The 23,673-nt window shown below is 48.8% G+C and overlaps 1 protein-coding gene across 1 annotated transcript in view; it reads left to right on the top strand.

Annotated features, from left to right (window-relative positions):
• Nucleotides 1-23,673, top strand: part of LOC139232754 (tetratricopeptide repeat protein 28-like) — a 428,802-nt gene that overhangs the window by 343,779 nt on the left and 61,350 nt on the right. The window contains exons 17-20 of the mRNA XM_070863256.1: nucleotides 6,708-6,874; nucleotides 8,150-8,287; nucleotides 9,338-9,616; nucleotides 11,218-11,303. Of these exons, the coding sequence (XP_070719357.1) occupies nucleotides 6,708-6,874; nucleotides 8,150-8,287; nucleotides 9,338-9,616; nucleotides 11,218-11,303 (670 nt within the window). The remainder of the gene's footprint in view (nucleotides 1-6,707; nucleotides 6,875-8,149; nucleotides 8,288-9,337; nucleotides 9,617-11,217; nucleotides 11,304-23,673) is intronic.

Here is a 23,673-nt window from a genome sequence, read left to right on the forward strand (position 1 = left end):
GTTCCATAACCACAAAGGCTACCACTCACTTAATGTGCAGTTGTTGTGCGACCACCTCCTGCACATCATGATGGTCAATGCCTGCTATCCTGACAGCAGTCAAGATGCCTTCATTCAGCACCAGTCCTGTGTGCCAGAAATCTTCCAGCCACAACATCAAACCCAAGGGTGGCAGCTTGGAGCCAAGGGCTACCTACTCTGCACCTGGCTGATGACTCCCCTCTGCAACCCTGTAATGTATTTGCTTGAAGGGTTCTTTGCTTAAGAATGCATAGCAACACATTGCTATTTAGAACAAGCTTGATTTATTAGCAAAAGGTTTAACAATCACACTACTCATTACCAGTTCATTCACCTGGCTCCCAACCACATGCCTCATTGTGGATCCTTTCCTTAAGTTCAGGACCTTAGTCTCTGAATGAACTGTGTCATTCTCCAGTAAAGAATTCTACCATATTATGGTCACTCTTCCGCAAGGGGCCTCGCACAACAAGATTGCTAATTAATCCTTTCTCATTCCACATCACCCAGTCTAGGATGGCCAGCCCTCTAGTTGGTTCCTCAACATATTGCTCTAGAAAACCATTCCTAATACACTCCAGGAAATCCTCCTCCACCACATTGCTACCAGTTTGGTTAGCCCAATCAATATATAGATTAAAATCGCCCATGATAACTGCTGTACCTTTATTGCACGCATCCCTAATTTCTTGTTTGATGCTGTCCCCAACCTTACTAGTACTGTTTGGTGGTCTGTATACAACTCCCACTAGTGATTTCTGCCCTTTGGTATTCCGTAGCTCCACCCATACCGATTCCACATCATCCAAGTTAATGTCCTTCCTTACTGTTGCATTAATTTCCTCTTTAACCAGCAACGCCACCCCGCCTCCTTTTCCTTTCTGTCTGTCCTTCCTAGATGTTGATTACCCCTGGATGTTGAGTTCCTAGCCTTGGGTCACCCTGGAACCATGTCACCGTGATGCCAATTACATCATATCCGTTAACTGCTATCTGCACAGTTAATTCATCCACCTTATTCCGAATACTCCTCGCATTGAGGCACAGAGCCTTCAGGCTTTTTTTTTTTAAACACACTTTGCCCCTTTAGAATTTTACTGTAATTTGGCCTTTTTTGCTTTTTGCCTTGGATTTCTCTGCCCTCCACTTTTATTTTTCTTCTTTCTGTCTCTTGCTTCTGCCCCCATTCTACTTCCCTCTGTCTCCCTGCATAGGTTCCCATCCTCCTGCCATAGTAGTTTAACCCCTCCCCAACAGCACTAGCAAACACTCCCCATAGGACATTGGTTCCGGTCCTGCCCAGGTGCAGACCGTCCGGTTTGTACTGGTCCCATCTCCCCCAGAACCGGTTCCAATGTCCCAGGAATTTGAATCCATCCCTTCTGCTCTACTCCTCAAGCCACATATTCATCTGAGCTATCCTGTGATTCCTACTCTGACTAGTACGTGGCACTGGTAGCAATCCTGAGATTACTACTTTTTAATTTAGCTCCTAGCTCCCTAAATTCGTCTTGTAGGACCTCATCCCGTTTTTTACCTATATTGTTGGTACCTAAATGTATCACGACATTCACCCTCCCTCTTCAAAATGTCCTGCACCTGCTCCGAGACATCCTTGACCCTTGCACCAGGGAGGCAACATACCATCCTGGAGTCTCTGTTGCGGCTGCAGAAACGTCTATCTATTCCCCTTATAATAGAATCTCCTATCACTATAGCTCTCCCACTCTTTTTCCTGCCCTCCTGTGCAGCAGAGCCACCCACAGTGCCATGAACTTGGCTGCTGCTGCTCTCCCCTGATGAGTCATCCCCCTCAACAGTACCCAAAGCGGTGTATCTGTTTTGCAGGGGGATGACCGCACGGGACCCCTGCACTACCTTCCTTCCACTGCTCTTCCTGTTGGTCACCCATTCCCCTATCTGGCTGTGTACCCTTTACCTGCGGTGTGGCCAACTCACTAAACGTGCTATTCACGTCATTCTCAGCATCGTGGATGCTCTAGAATAAATCCACCCACAGCTCCAGTGCCACAACGCGGTCTGTCAGATGCTGCAGGCGGATGCACTTCCCGCACATGTAGCGGTCAGGGACACTGGATGCGTCCCTGACTTTCCACATAGCGCAGGAGGAGCATAACACGAGTCCGATCTCTCCTGCCATGAATTAACCCTTAGATTAACTTAATTTGGCAACAATAAATGCTAAAGGGTACTTATTGATAAAGAAAAGAAAAAGAAAAAGTACTCACTAATCACCAGCCATTCACTTACCCCTTGGCTGTGACGTCACCTTTTGATTTCTTTCTACTTCTTTTTTGCCTTCTCTCCCTGCTGCAGCTGTAGCGGTATGCCTCTTGTAGGCCTCACCACACTGCCACTCCGCCTCCTCGACATCCCGCTGGCTCCTGATGCTGTTCCCCGACTGTTGGGCCTCTTGTAGGCCTCACCACGTGGCGGTACGTGAGCCGGCAACATCCAGGCAGCAATCATCATTTGTAACTGCGCCACAGACATATTGCCGCCACCTGGATTCAGTTGAGGCGGTGATTGGTTGTGGCACTGCCTCGTGCGTATATTCACTTCCTTCGCATATTTGCTTCCTATGCACCCACTCACAGGGTGAAGATGGCAGATGCAGCAGCAGCTCGTCAGTGCGCTCACCACTTCTCGGACACCGCCGTAGACGCACTGCTTGATGCCCTGGAGAGGCGTCGGGAACTACTGAGGACAGAGGCTGGAAGGAGGCCACAGCCCCAAATATTTCGTAGGCTCTGGCGGGAAATCGCTGAGATTGTGTCAGCGAGTGACACTGTGCCCAGGACAGCGACCCAATGTCGGCAGAAGTGGAACGACATGACTGGATTGTTGAGGGGGAATGTATTTTACATTAACCTGAGAATGCCATGCTCTGAGCTCAATGTGCAGTCTCTCCTCACTGTGAATGTGCCTTCGCCCATGCTCCACGTGGGTGAGGCCAGCCGCAGCCTGACCCACTCCAAGGGCCTGGATGCACTGTTAACCTTCCTACATCATCGTGGAGACCTACCCCTCCTCTTGTTACCTCCTTAGTCTTCATATGCTGGAAGACGCTGATGGAAGACGCTGTCCTCAGAGTAACTGTTAGGTCACCACCCTCTCATTCAAGCATTGCCTCACCAAGTACTCGCAGCTAATGGAAGGTACATTGATCTTTACAGAGTCTCATACACTAACATGTTCTGAACTATTTAAGGCACTTCAGACAGACGGATCAAAGGGCACTAACTCTGACGTTCTCTTTAATCTTGTAGGCCAAGCTCTCATAGATGAGACAAGACCAGATGCAGACCGGAGGAGGGGACTCGGAGGTGCAACCCCTAACTGGGGTGGAGCAACGTGTATCGGCCCTGATGGGCGCACAAGTGGGTGCGGTGGCGGTGGGTCAGGCCGATCCCCCTCGGGACAATGACGGTATGTTGAGTTACTTTGCAGCCTCGAGCAGGCCACTTAGCCCTGACACCACAATCCTTCACCACTTTCCATGAGACTGGCATTCCCGAACGCCTTTCTCAGTCCTGGTCCTCTCCCCTGCAGGTAACCACTCTTCTCTGGCTTTGTGCTTTCAGATGATGACTCAGACAGCCAGGGGCCTTCACGTTAGCCTTTGACTGCCGGTGACGGTGCAGAGGGGGAGGAGGCGGACGACACCTCTCTGGACGTCACTGATGATCCAGCGGCCTCAGAGAGCGGGACCAGCAGCTTTGTGTCGGAAGGCGTGGTCATGGAGATGGAGGTGGGTGATGCTCCAGGACCCAGTGTCCTGAAGCAAAGCCACAGGGGAGGAGAGATCATGGGGCCAGCTCCTCGAAGGGTAAGTGCACGTCTGGGTGATGCTTAGTAGCCCTCTGTTGATGAGCCCAAATTAGAGGATGTCGCTAGACAATCATTGTGGATGCACAGCGATCTGCTGGGTACATTGTCAAAGGTGCCTGAGAGTATTGATGCACTAGCTGTGAGGATGATGGAGTCCGCCTCAACTGTTGCACAAGCCTCTCAACAGCCCATCGAGCTCATCCTTGGTAGGTACCAATGGATGTTGGATCCTTCAAGTGACCATGGAGTCCCAGACATGATGGCACAAGCTATGGCTGATGGTGGCAGTAACCATTGACCACCAGGCCAATGCTATGGTAGGCCAGCAGACTGTCATGTTGTCAGTGCGTGGTGGCATCAATCAGCTCTGTGGTGTGCTGCAGACGCAGTCTGTGCTCATGCAGAACCAACTTGATGTTACGCACGCACTGACGGCTGCCATCATGTCTGGGGCCCCATCAGTTCAATGGGGACTTAATGTTGCCGAAACAGGGCAGCAATCTATGCTCACCCAGATTGCTGCAGATGCTGAGGCTTTGCCCTGAGGGAGTAGCACCATGTCGGGCCTGTTGGAACGTTATGTGCTCTATCAGGATGACATCATCCACCCCTGCCCGTACCGCTCTCTGCAACCCATCCACCATAGAGTGTTGCCACCCATGCCAAGGTGATACAGTCCGCAGCCGGGCCTTGCAGGGCCCAAGCTGGTGAAGAAAGCCCTGGCAGTGCCAACAGAGCGACCTTCTACAAGCCTTGCTGCGGGCACTGAAACCCTATTGAGGAAGAGCAATAGACGTGGGAGTGGGGAGAAGGGAAGGGATGGGAAAGCACTGAGAAAGATCCACTAAATATGTGTGTGCTAGTGGCTAGAGATGGTGGCTCGAATATGAACTCATGTAAGTAGTTGCAGTTGGATGTGGGTGATAACGTTTCAAGGGTTCTGGTTTGAATTATTGTTTGCTGTGGATGATGGCATCCTTTACAGCACACTGATTTTTATTGTAAATAAAAATTATTTTACTTTGTGACAATCTTGTCTTGCCATTTATCTACACGGAGGGTTGGCGGGTGTGGCATGATGTCTTCAGCAGATTGGCAGGCGAATAGGCAGGCCATTCTGCACATCTTGCATTATTCACTGGAATCGATGCGCGATGAGCCTCTGACAAGCAGCCCTTGCAGCCGCAACTGTGTCAGGCTGCCTCGTCCTCGGCTGAAGCTCCTCGTCTTCCTCCTGAGCTGGATCATCCATTCCTGCTGGTAATGGCTGGCCCCTCATGATGGCCAGGTTGTGCAGCATGCCGCACACAACGGTGAAGATGGACACTCTATCAGGTGAGTACTGAAATGCCTCTCCAGAGCAGTCAAGGCAGCGGAAAAGCTGCTTCAGAACCCCGATAGTTTGCTCTATAATGGTCCTGGTTGCGACATGGCTGGTGTTGTAACGCTGCTCGCCAGGGGTGGTGGGATTGCAGAGAGGTGTCATCAGCCAGGTGGCAAGACCATATCCTTTGTTGTCGATGAGCCAGCCACGCCCTTCATGCGGTGGCTGGAACAGTCGTGGCACTCTGCTCTCCCGCAGGATGAAGGCATCGTGGCAGCTGCCAGGATAGCGTGCATTGACAGCGAGGATCATCTGCCTGTGATCGCAGACCAGCTGTACGTTGAGAGTGTGATATCTCTTTCGATTGCGAAACACCTCTCTAGTGTGAGGCAGGGCCCGCAATGCCACATGCATACAATCAATGGCTCCCTGAACCATGGGGAAGCCTGCTATCCTGGCTAAGCCACGGGGGCGCTCATCGTGGCACTGCCTGGACATTGCTGAACTATATGTAGTCCATGCGTCGGCTGTAGAGAGTGTTGGTCACTTGGCGAAGGCAGCAACGTACGGCAAACTGCGAGATGTCGCATATATCGCCTACAGGAGGAGCCGGTAGCATCGAAGTTGAAGACAACTGTGATTTTTATTGGCACTGATAGCGAGGTCCTGGTGCCGATGTCAGCTGTGAGGTCTGCCTGCAGGAGGTGGCCGAGCTCGGTGACCACCTCCTTGCAGAGCTGCAGCCTTCTGATGCACTGCTCCTCGAACATATCAAGGTAAGAATAATGTGCACGGTAAACCCTGCGTCTGGACGGCCTCCTGCCCCGAGGTCTGGGGCCTCTCCTCTGGTGTGAACCCACATTGGCCTGAAACTGTCTCTGTAGCCGTTGCCTTTCAAGTCTCCACCGCAGGACGAGGTGGTGTGCCGTCACTGCCCCCATTAAGTTGCAGAAGGTAGCCGCGATGTGCTAGTCGCCAATGGACGCGACCTGAAAGCCAGCAATGTTTGTGAAATGGTAGTTGTGAGGCTGAGTAGTGGCAGCACGCCAACACCTACACACTGTGCGAGGAGAGAACGCAGCACTGACCGTGACCTCTGTGACCCGGCTGCAACTCCCTTTAAATACCGCCCTGGAATCTTTACCTTGACTTGTGCACGGCAACCTTTTGTGGTGTGTTCCTGCCAGCCGGTAAGTGAAGCGGCAAAAGTGTATTTGGCGAGACCGGCGCCAAGGAGACGTTGCACGTGAACTGACGTCAGGATTTCCATGGCGGTAGTCGGCAGGGCGGGAAATCTTTACGCCATTGAAAAAGGACAACCGAATTTCCCACTAGGCGGCACCCCGCCTAACGCCGCCGCCCAGCCGTTCACACCCCCTTACCACCTCACTCAGGGGTTATCAGGTGTTTCTGAATCCCGGCACTGTGTTCTGCTGGTGTGAGGGAGTGTTTGTGTCTCTGATTCCCAGCACTGTATTCTGCTGGTGTGAGCAAGTTTCTGTCTCTGCAGATTCGGAAGGTACAGGGACAGCTTTGTGTTACTTGGATTGGACACGTTCGTCAACTTGCTGGACATCAAAAATGACACATTGCACCAGACCATGGAGAATATTGAGCAGGAGGTGGCTGAAACCAACAAACAGGACTGGCTGAACCCTGCACCAAACACCCCTCCAGGTAATTGCACACGGAGACCAGGCACTCAACCTGTGCGTACGCCTTAAGCACAGATTTGATAGAAGTGTTCAAAATCATGAAGGGTGTTGATAGAGTAAATAAGAAGAAACTGTTACAAAAGCAAAATACTGCAGATGCTGGAATCTGAAATAAAAACAGAAAATGATGGAAATCTCAGTGGGTCAGGCAGCATTTGTGGAGAGAAACAGAGTTAACGTTTCAGGTCGATGACCTTTCGTCAGAACTGATAAAAGTTTGAGATGTAACAGATTCTTAAGGAAGTGGAAGGGGCACTGAAAGGGGGAGGGGAAAAAAGAACAAAAGGGAAGGTCTGTGATAGAGTGGAAGGCAGGAGAGATTTGAGAGACAAAAGGGACGATGGGCCAAATTGAGGGGGTAATGACACTTTAGGAAACAAAAGTGATTACACACTCGACCTATACATACACAGTACACACTGAGACTGCACACTCGACCAGCACTTATCGCAATATCACCATTACCCACCCATTGAAATGCGTGCATTGCGTGCCTAGAATATTCCGAGAAGTACAGGCAATGGGCATGGCTGTTCCCCACTCGAAAATTGTCCATGCGTGCAGAGGTTCAGCTTGGGTCTCCTCGCAGTGATCAGGAGCAGCATTGCCGGCTGGTTCTCATGACTCAACACCATACTTCAACCCGGCCTCTACTCTCTGTGTGTGTTAGGAGCCACTAGCAGTGACTTTGCCTATTAGGATACTGTGGGACCTTTCCTGTTTTGTTTCCTGGAAATTGAACTGCTGGAAATTGGACAGAGATGAATTGCAGAATGATTCCTAGTGTCAGTCTGATATCTACCATGTTTAGGAATCTGAGTGACCCTCGAAGGGGTCATTTGCAACATCGCTCTCCCAGGTCGAGGCTCACTGCCTGGAGAGTGATTATGTAAAGTTGCTGTCATGTATGTAACCACAATGTAACACCACTGTATTACTGTATACACTCAACCTAGATGCACACCTTGACCACAAGGGGTGAACTTGTAGGAGACACTCCTTACCTGATCACACAGGTATAAAAAGGGAGGTCCCACGCAGGGTCATCGTTTTTTTAGAGTCCTGTGAATAAAGTTAAGATCACAGAGTGACCTTGTCCCCAGAATGTGCCTCGTGTGGTTTCATACTGTAGAGTAAGGACTTTACAGTTGCCCTGCCTGATAATGTACAATTTAACAGGATCTGAGGGGAGCCCTTGTTCCACAGTCATAGATCTGATGGGTCTCTGCTGCTTCAGTTGCAGATCAGGAAGAACTTCTGTTAAAGATACAGAAGAGTCTTGAAGAACTCATTGTGAATCACCGTTCCATGTCATCAGTACTGAAACTGCTCCATCTACTGATTAAAGAAGCAATCAAGCGGCTCTCTCACACTGGTACGCACGTGTTGGAAGGAGACAGCTGTATTTCAAGTCACAAACCCTCAACCTCTTCATTTAGTATCTGTGAGCTGGAGAGCAGGCTTGCTATTAAACTCTTATCCTGCTGAATAAACAGTAACCTGCACAGTTACACAACAAGTAATCATACCCTGCTGAATAAGTGGGTGAATGGCAGCAAGTGGCAGTGAACGAGGGCAGTGAGCGATGAGCAGTGGGTGAGGGGCAGTGAGCGATGAGCAGTGGGTGAGGATCAGTGGGTGAGGGGCAGTGAGAGTGAGAGAGGGGCAGTGAGCGATGGGCAGTGGGTGAGGATCAGTGGGTGAGGATCAGTGAGTGAGGGGCAGTGAGCGAGGGGCAGTGAGCGAGGGGCAGTAAGCAAGGGGCAGTGAGCGATGGGCAGTGGGTGAGGGGCAGTGGGTGAGGGGCAGTGGGTGAGGGACAGTAGGCAGTGAGCGAGGGGCAGTGGGCAGTGAGCGAGGGTCATTGAGCGAGGGGCAGTGAGTGAGGGGCAGTGAGCAAGGGGCAGTGAGCGAGGGTCATTGAGCGAGGGCCAGTGGGCGAGGGGCAGTGGGTGAGGGACGAGGGGCAGTGAGCAAGGGTCAGTGAGTGAGGGTCAGTGAGCAAGGAGTGAGGGATAGTGGGCGAGGGTCAGTGAGCAAGGAGCGAGGGACAGTTGGCGAGGGGCAGTGAGCGAGTAGCAGCAAAGGGCAGTGAGCAAGTGGCAGCAAAGGGCAGTGGGCAAGGGGCAGTGAGCGAATGACAGCGAAGGGCAATGGGTAAAGGGCTGTGAGTGAGTTGCAGCAAAGGGCAGTGGGTGAGGGGCAGTGAGCGAGGGGAAGTAAGCGATGGCAGCGAAGGGCAGTGGGTAAGGGGCAGTGAGTGAGTTGCAGCGAAGGGCAGTGGGCGAGGGGAAGTGAGCGAGTGGCAGCGAAGGGGAGTGGGCGAGTGGCAGTGAAGGTCAGTGGGCAAGGGGCAGCTCCTATGCAGCAAGGGTTGATCTGACTGGCAGCTTTTCATTCTGATAATCTCTCTGTTTCTCCACAGACCATGTCACAGTGAAGTTGACTGCAAATATAGTCGGCATCCCAGGAGTATCCTCCATGCTTAATTTACTGGGCTTTCGCTTCCAGTCTCTGGCAGCTCACCCATCCAAAATAGAAGACGGGACCTTCCAGCTGGCAAGCGACCTAGCGGCAGTGGGCGTTGTTTCAAATTGTTCCACACTCCCCATTTCCCATGCCCACCCAATGGCTGTTATTTTCCCGCACTGGAATCCGGACAGACTGCTCGGCGTCGCACAGCAAGCCATTGCCGCTCTTATTGGTCAGCAGCAGATTGTTTATGATAAGCCCTTAGCCAAGCCGATCTCTGCGCGTTTTACCCATACCTAGTCCAGTCTATCACCCCCCAATACTCTACCCCCCAACACCCCAATACCTTGATTCTACACTCTGTCAACCCCCAATACCCTGCACCTATCCCCTATCACCCCCCACTACCCTGACTCTACCCTCTGTCACCCGCCAGTACCCTGACTCTACCCTCTATTACCCCCAATACCCGGACTCTACTCTCTATTACCCCCAATACCCTGTCTCTACCCTCTATTACCCCCAATACCCTGACTCTACCCTCTATTACCCCAAATACCCTGACTCTATACTCTATTACCCCCAATACCCTGACCCTACCCTCTATTATCCCCAATACCCTGACTCTACCCTCTATTACCCCAAATACCCTGACTCTATACTCTATTACCCCCAATACCCTGACCCTACCCTCTATTATCCCCAATACCCTGACTCTACCCTCTATTACCCCCAATACCCGGACTCTACTCTCTATTATCCCCAATACCCTGACTCTACCCTCTATTACCCCCAATACCCTGACTCTATACTCTATTACCCCCAATACCCTGACCCTACCCTCTATTATCCCCAATACTCTGACTCTACCCTCTATTACCCCCAATACGGTCACTCGACCCTCTATTACCCCCAATACGGTCACTCGACCCTCTATTACCCCCAATACGGTCACTCGACCCTCTATCACCCATCAATACCCTCACTTTACTTTATCTTACACAGGAAGATCCTAGCTTTATTTCCTAATCTGTTAGCTTTTTCTGGCATTGTTGTGTATAATTGTTCTCCACACCCCTGGGCTAGGGAGGGGAGAATAAGCCAATGCTTGGTGCTGCTGATTAGTATCCAGTGAACCCCGGAGAGTTTGTAAATGTGGGATATTGGGTGAAGATAGAATTGGACTCAGTTTTGATGGTCCTGTGGTCAGATAGCCCATCAACACTTACTGTTTATACTGGCACAGGACAAATAGGCTCTGGGCTAGGCTACCAGTGGCAGGCAATACCCATGGTGCTATACCCCAGCCTGAGTCAGCACCTTCTGGAGAGGGGAAGAGACTGGAGGAAACAAATTCCAGCGAGAAAAATGTGAAGTATCACAGGGTGTTGCAATGATCAAAATAATCGTAGAATGAAATAAAAACAAAATGTTGGAAAACACTCAGCAGGTCAGGCAACATCTGTGGAGAGAGAAACAGAGTTAACATTTCATGTTGATGACCTTTCATCAGAACTGGAAGATGTTAAAGATGAACAGTTGTGAAGCTGTCAGCTTGCTCACTTCCCATTCAGTTCAAAGGTTATGAATTCTGAGCTCCATTCCAGGACTTGAGCACGTAACCTAGGCTGACAGTCCAGTGCACTACCAAGGGAGTGCTGCATTGTTGGAGGTGCCGTCTTTCAGGTGGGACATTATACTGAGGCCCGGTCTGTGCAGCTAGCGTGGACAAGCAGCGGTAATTGGAAAGGGTGGGGTTGGTATTCTGGAATGATGAGATCAAATAACCGACAGGCCTTCTTCATCCTGAGTGTGTGTTTGTGTTGGTTTCAGATCTCAGTGCCTGCGCTCAATGTGTGAACGCCTTGATCTGGATTCTGCCACTGACCTGTGATATAATGGAGCAGCTCATCAGTTTGGTATGTACCATCTCAACCCTTGTTTCATTGACAGCTCCTCTCAAGTTTCTCGGACTTTTGCGGCAGGTAATGCTGGGACACTGTCTAACTTCATTCTCCATGTTCCATGCTAGAAAAAGTATTGGTCCTGCGCGCAGGGGGATGGAGATGGGTGGTTGGTGATAGTATTAGTCCCTGTCCACATGAGGCTAATGTCACTTGCTTCTCAGTCCCGAAGATGAAGCAATGGAGGGGGTAATAGCCCAGTGTGGTTTTATTAAGATGTCTTGTTTTTCTTAATTCTGTAATCTCTCACACTGAAGTAGAACCTAGATTGAATAAGAATATAAGAAATAGGAGCAAGAGTACGGCCCCTCGAGCCTACTCCATCATTCAATAAGATCATGGCTCATCTGATCTTGGCCTCAAATCCACTTTCCTGCCTGTTCCCCACAACCCTTGACTCCCCTATAGTTCAAGAATCTATCTATCTCAGCCTTGAATATATTCAATGACTCTGCCTCCACAGTTCTCTGGGTAGAGAATTCCAAAGATTCATGACCCTCTTGAGAAAAGAAATTCCTCCTCGTCTCCATCTTAAATGGGCGACCCCTTATTCTGAAACTATGCCCATGTTCTGGAGGAAGCAGGTTACCCTCCCCACCACCACCTCAGCAGCCTTACATTTCCTCGCTTCCCCTCCAATCCCCTGATGTTAGCCTCCTGTGCATCCCCCTTCCTGTATTCCAGCCTCGATGGCAGAGCTCTCGCCCACCTATTCCCCAGTCTGTCAAACACCTCCCCCTCCCCCCGAAAGAAACCTCTCCTGCTCGCCACCTTTAAAAGCCTCCTTAAATCCCACTCTTTGGCCAAGGTTTTGGTTGCCTTTCTCACCTCTCCTCCCACAGCCATGTGTCTGTACCTCTTGCAATCTGTGAAGACCCTTAGGATAGCTCTATATAGCTCTATATGGATGCTACAAAAGCTCTATATAGATGCTCGTTGTTATTTTATAAAGCCCCAGGACCTGTGCATTATGGCAGTTCATTTAGCCAACCAAAGTTGGCATTCTCTACGCAACTTTCTAAACTAGTAACTCATAATTTAATTAATAATTTAGATAAAAGCATTAATAGCACTGTTTTTAATTTTGCAGATGACACGTAGAGGATGAGGTACTTGGACCAATGCAATAGCCTGAGGGTTGGGAGAGCTTTAGAAACCTGCAAAGGATGATCAAAACAATGATTAAAAATGGGGAAAATAGAATATGAGAGTAAACTAGCAGGAAATATAAAAACAGACTGTAAGAGCTTCTACAAGTGCATAAAAAGGAAGAGAGTAGCAAAAGTAAGCGTTGGTCCCTTAGATGCTAAGACTGGTGATATTATATTGGGAATAAGGAAATAACAAAGACTTTAAACAATTATGTTGTATTTGTTTACACAGTAGAGGACACAAAAAGCATACCAAAAATAGTAGCTAATGAAAGTGAGACATTAAAGTAATTAATATCAGTAGAGAAAAAATATTTGAGAAACTAATGGGATTAAAAGCCGACAAATCCCCTGGACCTGATGGCTTACATCCTAGGGTTCTCAAAGAGGTGGTTGCAGAAATAGTGGATGCATTGGTTGTGAGCTTCCAAAATTCCCTAGATTCTAGAGTGGCTTCAATGGATTGGAAGGTAACAAATGTAACCCGCTATTCACGAAAGAGGGGGAGAGAAACGGGGAACTACAGGGCAGTTAGTTTGACATCAGTCGTCGGGAAAATGCTGGAATCCATTGTTAAGGCAATGGTAACAGGGCACTTCGAAAGTCATACTGGGCCATAATTTGCAGCCCCTACGGGTGCATACAAGGTGCGCCTGCATCCATGGGGCCACGCAAGTTTTGGGTTTAGGATTCACTGTGCATGCGCTAAAACCTGGAACTTGCGATCTGTCAAGAATTCTGACGGGTTTAGACAGGTTAGATGCAGGAAGAATGTTCCCAATGTTGGGGAAGTCCAGAACCAGGGGTCACAGTCTAAGGATAAGGGGTAAGCCATTTAGGACCGAGATGAGGAGAAACTTCTTCACCCAGAGAGTGGTGAACCTGTGGAATTCTCTACCACAGAAAGTAGTTGAGGCCAATTCACTAAATATATTCAAAAGGGAGTTAGATGAAGTCCTTACTACTCGGGGGATCAAGGGGTATGGCGAGAAAGCAGGAAGGGGGTACTGAAGTTGCATGTTCAACCATGAACTCATTGAATGGCGGTGCAGGCTAGAAGGGCTGAATGGCCTACTCCTGCACCTATTTTCTATGTTTCTATGAATCCCCGAGAAAAAGGCCTCCGCGGGTGGAGAGTTGGGCTATTTACTAAACTTCTACCCAGCGAATGCCCGTGAAATTCTTACACCTGGTAAAAGCAGATGTAAGGCCTGCTTTTACCAGCATAAGAGTTTTCAAAAACATAAACATAATTTTTTTCATTGATTTATATATTAAATATCCTGTGCAATAAGGTAAGTTTATGTTTAGCTCCATTAAAACATGTAAATTTATTTTTCAAAAAATTAATTTTTGTTTTAAATATGCCATTTTAATTAATTTTAAATCTGTAATGTTTTTTAAAATTTATTTGATGTGTAGAGGTATTTTTTTATGTGATCCCTATTCATACTTATGGGAGTTCTGTACACACGGAATCCCCATAAGTATGAATGGGGATTCCCTTCTTTGATTGGTTGGGCAAGCCCACGTGATCCCAGGTTCGTTTGTGAACCACATGCATCCCTGGGATACGTGCGCCTCCAAGCAGACCCTCTACGCAGACCTACGTGTTGAGGCCCAGGAGCACAAGTCGCCGAACCTCCTGGACCACCAGGTAAGTTCAAGCAGGCCGGAGGCAGCCGCCCGCAGGAAGCCTCCGACCGCAAATTCAGCCCCAATATGATTAAGCAGAGTCAGCATGATTTTATGAAAGGGAAATCATGTTTAACAAATTTATTAGAGTTTTTCAGGATATAACTAGTAGGTTAGATAAAGGGGAATCAGTGGACATAGTATATTTGGATTTCCAAAAGACACTCGATAGGTACCACATAAAAGGTTGCTATGCAAGATAAGTTCTTTTGGGGTTGTGGTAATACACTAGCATGGATTGAGGACTGATTAACGGACAGACAACAGTAGGGATAAATGGAGCATTTTCAGATTGACAGGCTGTAACTAGTGGGGTGCTGCAAGGATCAGTGCTTGGACCTCAGGTATTTACGATCTATATTAATGACTTGGATGAAAGGACTGAGTGTGCAATGTATCTAAATTTGCTGATGATACAAAGCTCAATGAGAAAGTAAGCTGTAAAGAGGACACAAAGGGCCCGAACCTGGCCTTACCGCCCGCTGCCACCGGCGAGTTTTTTGGGCGGTCTGCCCTCGGTGCCAGTTTCCACTAGGCCTCCCGCTGGTGGGAAGGGAGGACCGCTGGGAACTGCCTGCTGACGGCCTCTAGCACGCAAGTCGCGTAAGTGTCCTCCCGCCCGCTGAGCTGGCAGATTCCTTCGTGCGGGAGTCAGCGGCAGCAGGAGGAAGGACCACTGCGTGGAGCCAGGTCTAACCCCAACGGCAAGTATGAAGACCTGCAAAAAAAGGTTAGTAAACTTATTTTATTTTTTTGCAGCGATTCATTTGGATGGGATTCCCTGAATGTTTTCCTGTGGGTTTTTTTCTGTGCAAATTTTTATTTTTATGTGTTCCCCCTCCCTGGGCCCGACTCAATCCTTGACGGCACTTTGGCGAGGATTGCATTGCCGCCAAGGATGGGAGCTACCGCCCGCTGCCGCCCAGATTCACGGCGTAAGTCGTGTTTTTGCCCCCGTGAGATCTTTGCAGATCTTTTGGCAGAATCTCCCTGCCAAAGTACCGCCAGGTCTCTCGCCGGTCCTTTGGGCAGCACTTAGGCAGGCCTTAGCATTGACCAAGTTCCGGCCCAAAGAGCCTGCAAAGGGATATAGACAGGTTAAGTAAGTGGGCAATAAGTTGGCAGATGGAGTATAATGTGGGGAAATGTGAGGTTATTCACTTTGGTCGGAAGAATTTTAAAAAACAGAATATTTTTTACATGGTGAGAAACTATTACATGTTGGTGTTCTGAGAGATTTAGTTGTCCTCGTACAGGAAACACAGAAAGGTAGCATGCAGGTACAGCAAACAATTAGGAAGACAAATGGCATGTTGGCCTTTATTGCAAGAGGGTTGAAGTACAAGAGTAAGGAAGTCTTAGTACAATTGTACAGGGCTTTGGTGAAACCACACCTGGAGTACTGTGCACAGTTTTGGGCTCCTTATCTGAGAAAGAACATTCCCTTGTAATGGACTGCAATGACTCCATATCCAGGAGACATGCTGGTAATCTGTTCCACAGGGCAATGACTCGAAAGAAATATTTTCTGATGTGTAACCTAAGTCTGCCTATGTATGTAACATGTGTGCCCCCTAATGTTACCAATAGTATCTATTTCAAATTAGCTTATCCAACCTAACTGTGTCCAATCTCATCATTATTGTGTAAACCTCAGTAATATCCCCTGTAAGCTCCTGTTTCTCTAAAGTAAGGGGCCCTAACTCTTGGATTTCACAACAGGGAGCTTTAACACCAAGGAGGGGGAAATTCAACATCGGCGGAAGTGCAAAACAGGTGGTAACGGATTGGTGGGTTCGACACCCCGCCTGATTTTCCTTTCTATTGACTTCAACACGGGCAATCCACTACTGCCTGATTTATGCCCCACTGAAGTTGAATTTTATTCCCTCCCACCTTGGGTATCATTCAGCATGCCTTGCTCTGCACCCCCTCAGAGTCTATCTTTTGCCATGTGCAGGGACCAAAACTGCACATGATGCCAATGTACCCTCAAATTTGTTTGTCGTGAGCAGTCCCTTTAACTGGCTGCACGGTCCATTCAAAATTTCGTGCATGCACCAATCCTTCCTCCTCACTCTGGAGTTACCATAAAGAGACCAAGGTCACAACAGTTTGAGCTTAAGATATCCAGTCTTGTGGAGTTATTCTAAACGTAACAATTGGCGACGAGTAACAGATCACGAACTTTCACGCAGTTATGGCTGTCGTTGATATTCTTAAGAGATTTGTTGAGGGTGACGATTGGGAAGCCTTCGTTGAGCGTCTTGACCAGTACTTCGTGGCCAACGAGCTGGAAAAGGCAGAAACCGCGATCAAGCACAGGGTGATTCTCCTCACCGTTTGCGGGTCCACGATATACGGCCTCATCAAAACTCTGCCGAAGAAACCAACGGACAAGACATATGAAGGGTTGTGCCCGCTGGTTCGGGAACACCTAAAGCCGAAGGAGAACAGCTTGATGGCCAGGTATCGCTTTTATATGCACCACGCTCCGAGGGCCAGGACGTGGCGAGCTATGTCGCCGACCTAAGGTGCCTTGCGGGACCATGCGTATTTGCTGGATTTTTGGGGGAAGTGTTGCGGGACTTTTTCGTGTTTGGAATCGGCCATGAGGTCATTCTTCGCAAACTGCTGTCTGCCGAATCCCTAGATCTGAGCAAGGCCATTACGATAGCCCATGCTTTTATGTCCATGAACGATAACATAAAGAGGTATCATTGCTACATAAAAAAATGCCTTCAGCAGGCAGAACTGTACATGGCAGGGCCTACATGCCTGCAGAGGCTATACCTAGGATGACTCAGAGTCCGGGGTGTAAATGTGAATCCATTAGCAGCATGTTGGCGCTGTGGGGTAATCATCAAGCCCATCAATGTTGATTCAAGCACTACGTGTGCAAGGGCTATGGAACAATGGGGCACCTCCAGCGAATGTGCAGACGTGCTGTGACTCACCACGTGGCAGAGTCGACAGAAGATAACCGATCCGGCGCGGATCACGCTGAACGTGTAAGAGAGGCAACTCAACCCGAGGCTGAAGAGGAAGTGTATGGGGTACACACTTTACCACCAAAAGCCCTCCGATAATGTTAAAAGTCAAATTAAACGGCATTCCAGTTTCCATGGAATTGGACACGGGGGCGAGTCAGTCAATTATGAGCCAGAAGGCTTTTGAGAAACTGTGGGGCAACAAGGCACAAAGGCCAAAACTAAGTCCGATCCACACCAAGCTGTGCACTTACACCAAAGAGCTCATACCAGTCATTGGCAGTACGGCAGTGAAGGTATCGTACGATGGAGCTGTGCATGATTTACCGCTATGGATTGTACCAGGCGATGGCCCAACGCTGTTCGGCAGAAGCTGGCTAGGAAAGATCTGATGGAACTGAGACGACATCAAAGCACTGTCTTTGGAGGAGGACGTCTCGTGCGCCCAAGTGCTAAATAAATTCCCGTTGTTGTTCGAGCCAGGCATCAGCAACTTCACAGGTGCCAAAGTGCAGATCCATCTAGTCCCTGATGCACGACCCGTTCATCACAAGGCCCGAGCAGTTCCATACATGATGCGAGAGAAAGTAGAGATTGAGCTGGACAGACTTCAACGAGAGGGGATCATATCGCCAGCCGAGTTCAACGAGTGGGCCAGTCCAATTGTTCTGGTGTTGAAGAGCGATGGGACGGTCAGAATCTGCGGGGACTACAGGGTAACGATCAACCGAGTCCCGTTACAGGACCAGTATCCACTACCCAAAGCGGATGACCTGTTTGCAATGCTAGCAGTGGGGTGGGGGGGGCGGGGGGGAGTCGTTCACCAAGCTGGATCTAACCTCTGCTTACATGACACAGGAGCTGCCTGAACCTTCGAAAAAATTGACGTGCATCAACACGCATTGAGGACTGTTCATATACCACATATACCCCTTTGGGATTCGTTCGGCGGTGGCCATCTTCCAGAGGAACATGGAGAGCCTGCTGAAATCAGTTCTGCACACCATGGTGTTCCAAGATGATATCTTGATCACTGGCCACAACACCACCGAACACTTGCACAACCTGAAAGAGGTTCTCAAGCGACTGGACAGCGTGGGACTCAGGTTGAAATGCTCCAAATGTGTTTTCCTGGCGCCAGAGGTCGAATTTCTGGGGAGAAGGATTGCGGCGGACGGCATCAGATCCACGGACTCCAAGACGAAGGCCGTCAAGAATGCACCCAGACCACAGAATGTGACGGAGCTGCGTTCGTTCCTGGGATTCCGCAACTATTTTGGTAACTTTCTACCGGGGTTGAGCACTTTGCTGGGACTATTACATTTATTGCGACGCAAGGATGACGACTGGGTTTGGGGTAAAGCTCAAGAGACAGCCAAGGCCAGAAACCTGCGTGTTCCAACAAGTTACTTGTATTGTATGACCCGTATGATGCCTCTTCGTAGGGGTCGGTTGTGTTACAGCAAGCCAATGGGTCAGGCAAACTGCAACTGGTTGCATATGCGTCCAAAAGCTTATCTAAAGCTAAAAGAGCCTACAGTGTGGTTGGAAAAGAAGCATTAGCATGCGTATACGGGGTAAAGAAAATGCACCAATACCTATTTGGGCTCCGGTTCGAGCTCGAAACCGACCACAAGCCGCTCATTTCGTTGTTCTCAGAAAGCAAAGGTATTAACACCAATGCTTTGTTCCGCATCCAAAGATGGACACTAACGTTATCTGCGTATGATTATGTAATTATGTAATCCGCCACAGACCAGGCACTGAGAACTGTGCGGATGCCCTCAGTCGGCTACCATTTCCCACCACCGAGGTGGAAATGACGCAACACGCAGACTTGCTTCTTGTAATGGATGCTTTTGAGAGTGAGGGGTCACCCGTCACGGCTCGCCAAATCAGGACCTGGACTAGCCAGGACCCAGTGCTATCACTAGTAAAAAGCTGGTCGGCAGTGCCAGGGGAAATGCAAGACGAAATTAAGCCATTCCACCGACGCAAGGACGAAATGTCCATCCACTCAGACTGCCTCCTATGGGGGTATCGTGTAATTTTGCCAAAAATAGGCAGGGAAACATTTATACGCGACCTTCACAGTACCCACCCAGGCATTGTCATGATGAAGGCTATCGCCAGCTCGCACGTTTGGTGCCCCGGCATTGACTCGGAATTGGAGTCATGCATACATCAATGCAACACTTGCTCACAGTTGAGCAATGCACCAAGGGAGACCCCACTGAGTCTGTGGTCATGGCCCTCCAAACCGTGGTCTAGGGTCCATGTAGATTTCGCTGGCCCTTTTCTAGGAAAGATGTTCCTAGTAGCAGTGGGCGCTTACTCTAAATGGATTGAATGTACAATAATGTCATTATGTGCGTCCACTACCGCCATTGAAAGCTTCTGGGCCATGTTTGTCACCGATGGTTTGCCCAACACCCTTGTTAGTGACAATGGACCATGCTTCTCCAGCTCGGAATTCAACTAGTTCATGACCCGCAACGGCATCAAGCATGTTAGGTCTGCGCCGTTTAAGCCCGCATCCAATGATCAAGCGGAACAGGCAGTCCAAATCATCAAACAGAGCTTGAAACGCGTGACGGATGGTTCCCCCTGCAGAATTGCTAATGAAGAGAGCACTCAAAACCAGGTTCTCTTTAGCCCACCCGGATCTCAATGATCATCACCGGCACCGGCATAACATGTACCACGATCACGCGGCTGTATTACCGACATTGAAGTTAATGACCCTGTGTTTGTTCTTAATTATGGTCATGGTCCCAAATGGGTTGCTGGCACTGTGTTAGCCAAGGAGGGGAATAGAGTGTTTAGAAAACATAGAAACATAGAAAATAGGTGCAGGAGCAGGCCATTCAGCCCTTCTAGCCTGCACCGCCATTCAATGAGTTCATGGCTGAACATGAAACTTCAGTACCCCCTTCCTGCTTTCTCGCCATACCCCTTGATCCCCGGAGTAGTAAGGACTTCATCTAACTCCCTTTTGAATATATTTAGTGAATTGGCCTCAACTACTTTCTGTGGTAGAGAATTCCACAGGTTCACCACTCTCTGGGTGAAGAAGTTTCTCCTCATCTCGGTCCTAAATGGCTTACCCCTTATCCTTAGACTGTGATCCCTGGTTCTGGACTTCCCCAACATTGGGAACATTCTTCCTGCATCTAACCTGTCTAAACCCGTCAGAATTTTAAACGTTTCCATGAGGTCCCCTCTCATTCTTCTGAACTCCAGTGAATACAAGCCCAGTTGATCCAGTCTTTCTTGATAGGTCAGTCCCACCATCCTGGGAATCAGTCTGGTGAATCTTCGCTGCACTCCCTCAATAGCAAGAATGTCCTTCCTCAAGTTAGGAGACCAAAACTGTACACAATACTCCAGGTGTGGCCTCACCAAGGCCCTGTACAACTGTAGCAACACCTCCCTGCCCCTGCACTCAAATCCCCTCGCTATGAAGGCCAACATGCCATTTGCTTTCTTAACCGCCTGCTGTACCTGCATGCCAACCTTCAATGACTGATGTACCATGACACCCAGGTCTCGTTGCACCTCCCCTTTTCCTAATCTGTCACCATTCAGATAATAGTCTGTCTCTCTGTTTTTACCACCAAAGTGGATAACCTCACATTTATCCACATTATACTTCATCTGCCATTCATTTGCCCACTCACCTAACCTATCCAAGTCACTCTGCAGCCTCACAGCATCCTCTTCGCAGCTCACACTGCCACCCAACTTAGTGTCATCCGCAAATTTGGAGATACTACATTTAATCTCCTCGTCTAAATCATTAATGTACAATGTAAACAGCTGGGGCCCCAGCACAGAACCTTGCGGTACCCCACTAGTCACTGCCTGCCATTCTGAAAAGTACCCATTTACTCCTACTCTTTGCTTCCTGTCTGACAACCAGTTCTCAATCCACGTCAGCACACTACCCCCAATCCCATGTGCTTTAACTTTGCACATTAATCTCTTGTGTGGGACCTTGTCGAAAGCCTTCTGAAAGTCCAAATATACCACATCAACTGGTTCTCCTTTGTCCACTTTACTGGAAACATTCTCAAAAAATTCCAGAAGATTTGTCAAGCATGATTTCCCTTTCACAAATCCATGCTGACTTGGACCTATCATGTCACCATTTTCCAAATGCGCTGCTATGACATCCTTAATAATTGATTCCATCATTTTACCCACTACTGAGGTCAGGCTGACCGGTCTATAATTCCCTGTTTTCTCTCTCCCTCCTTTTTTAAAAAGTGGGGTTACATTGGCTACCCTCCACTCGATAGGAACTGATCCAGAGTCAATGGAATGTTGGAAAATGACTGTCAATGCATCCGCTATTTCCAAGGCCACCTCCTTAAGTACTCTGGGATGCAGTCCATCAGGCCCTGGGGATTTATCGGCCTTCAATCCCATCAATTTCCCCAACACAATTTCCCGACTAATAAGGATTTCCCTCAGTTCCTCCTCCTTACTAGACCCTCTGACCCCTTTTATATCCGGAAGGTTGTTTGTGTCCTCCTTAGTGAATACCGAACCCAAAGTACTTGTTCAATTGGTCTGCCATTTCTTTGTTCCCCGTTATGACTTCCCCTGATTCTGACTGCAGGGGACCTACGTTTGTCTTTACTAATCTTTTTCTCTTTACATACCTATAGAAACTTTTGCAATCCGCCTTAATGTTCCCTGAAAGCTTCTTCTCGTACTCCATTTTCCCTGCCCTAATCAAACCCTTTGTCCTCCTCTGCTGAGTTCTAAATTTCTCCCAGTCCCCGGGTTCGCTGCTATTTCTGGCCAATTTGTATGCCACTTCCTTGGCTTTAATACTATCCCTGATTTCCCTCGATAGCCACGGTTGAGCCACCTTCCCTTTTTTAATTTTACGCCAGACAGGAATGTACAATTGTTGTAATTCATCCATGCAGTCTCTAAATGTCTGCCATTGCCCATCCACAGTCAACCCCTTAAGTATCATTCGCCAATCTATCCTAGCCAATTCACGCCTCATACCTTCAAAGTTAGCCTTCTTTAAGTTCTGGACCATGGTCTCTGAATTAACTGTTTCATTCTCCATCCTAATGCAGAATTCCACCATATTATGGTCACTCTTCCCCAAGGGGCCTCGCACAATGAGATTGCTAATTAATCCTCTCTCATTACACAACACCCAGTCTAAGATGGCCTCCCCCCTAGTTTGTCGTCAAACTTTTGAACGGACAAACGTGCAGAAAGCATTTGGATCAGACCAAACTGCAATTCACTGACAACCAAGAACAGTTTGAAGAGAGCATTACCATCATTGATCCACCCACACACATCCAACCAGCAATCGACCTCGCGGTCAACCACGAGGATGAACCCACCATGCCCGACAGTCCGATCAGACCAGCCACACTGCATGCACCAATGATCTGACCAACTCACCCATGCCAGGACTTCAACTCAGGCGATCAACCTGGGAACGCAGAGCCCCGGATCGCCTCAACTTGTAAATAACTTGTACATTAGACTTTGGGGGGGAATGATGTTATGTATGTAAACATTACCAATGTGTAAGACTTGCCACCAAGGGGGGCACACCTGTGGGAGACCCAAGGGTCACCTGCACACCCTGGGCAAGCAGGTATCGAAGGCAGTCTACCATGCTGCCTCCTCATTCTGGAGTTACAATAAAGAGACCAAGGTCACAACAATTTGAGCTTAAGATATACAGTCTTGTGGAGTTATTCTAAACGTAATATCCCACAGCTCAGTACATCCGCCTGCAGAGACCTGAACACGCCTGTATTTCTGGGTTCAGATCATTATCGTATTTCCAGACGTGACCCCTGGTGCAGGCCTACCCCAGGCAGTGCCTTGCATCAGGAAACTGGGGCAGATATATAACCATTTGTGAGGCCTGCTGCCATGGGAATGGCCATGGGATCCGGGCCTTCCAGCTGCTCCAGTGACGGTCCCGGTCACTGAAAAAAAGTGGGACATGTCTGGTCTTTGCTGCCCGCCCTCTCTGATCAGACACCTGTTGTAAGGGTGTCATCTTTTTTTTAACAATTCACTCTTGGACATCGCTGACAAAGCCGACATTGGTAAGTTGCAGCTTGAATATGTGTCCTGCTGAAATATAGCTCTGCACAAAAAGCAGTAAAAAAGCTGTAAGATTGTGTGAAGCTTGGCATGGGCCAGCAATAAGTGTGGAACTGGTTTGACCCAGACAACGCATTGTGGGATGCGTACTTGGGCCATCTACCTGGTACGTGGTACTGTTGAGTAGTCTTAGCTTGGCAGTTGAGGTCAGGTGGAACACCTGACCCCCCCTCACCTCCGCCATCCCCAAAAGGCCCCTCCCAGAACTTTCTCTGTTCGAACAGGATCGCCTGATGTCAAAGCCTTGTTCATTTTCCACTAATGGAACTGGTAATGCTTGCTGAGACAGTCCTATCTCGTGATGTTTCAGACATTCTAATGTGTCTCCAG

The sequence above is a fragment of the Pristiophorus japonicus genome, chromosome 20, assembly GCF_044704955.1.
Source record: "Pristiophorus japonicus isolate sPriJap1 chromosome 20, sPriJap1.hap1, whole genome shotgun sequence".
NCBI classification, from domain to species: Eukaryota; Metazoa; Chordata; class Chondrichthyes; family Pristiophoridae; genus Pristiophorus; species Pristiophorus japonicus.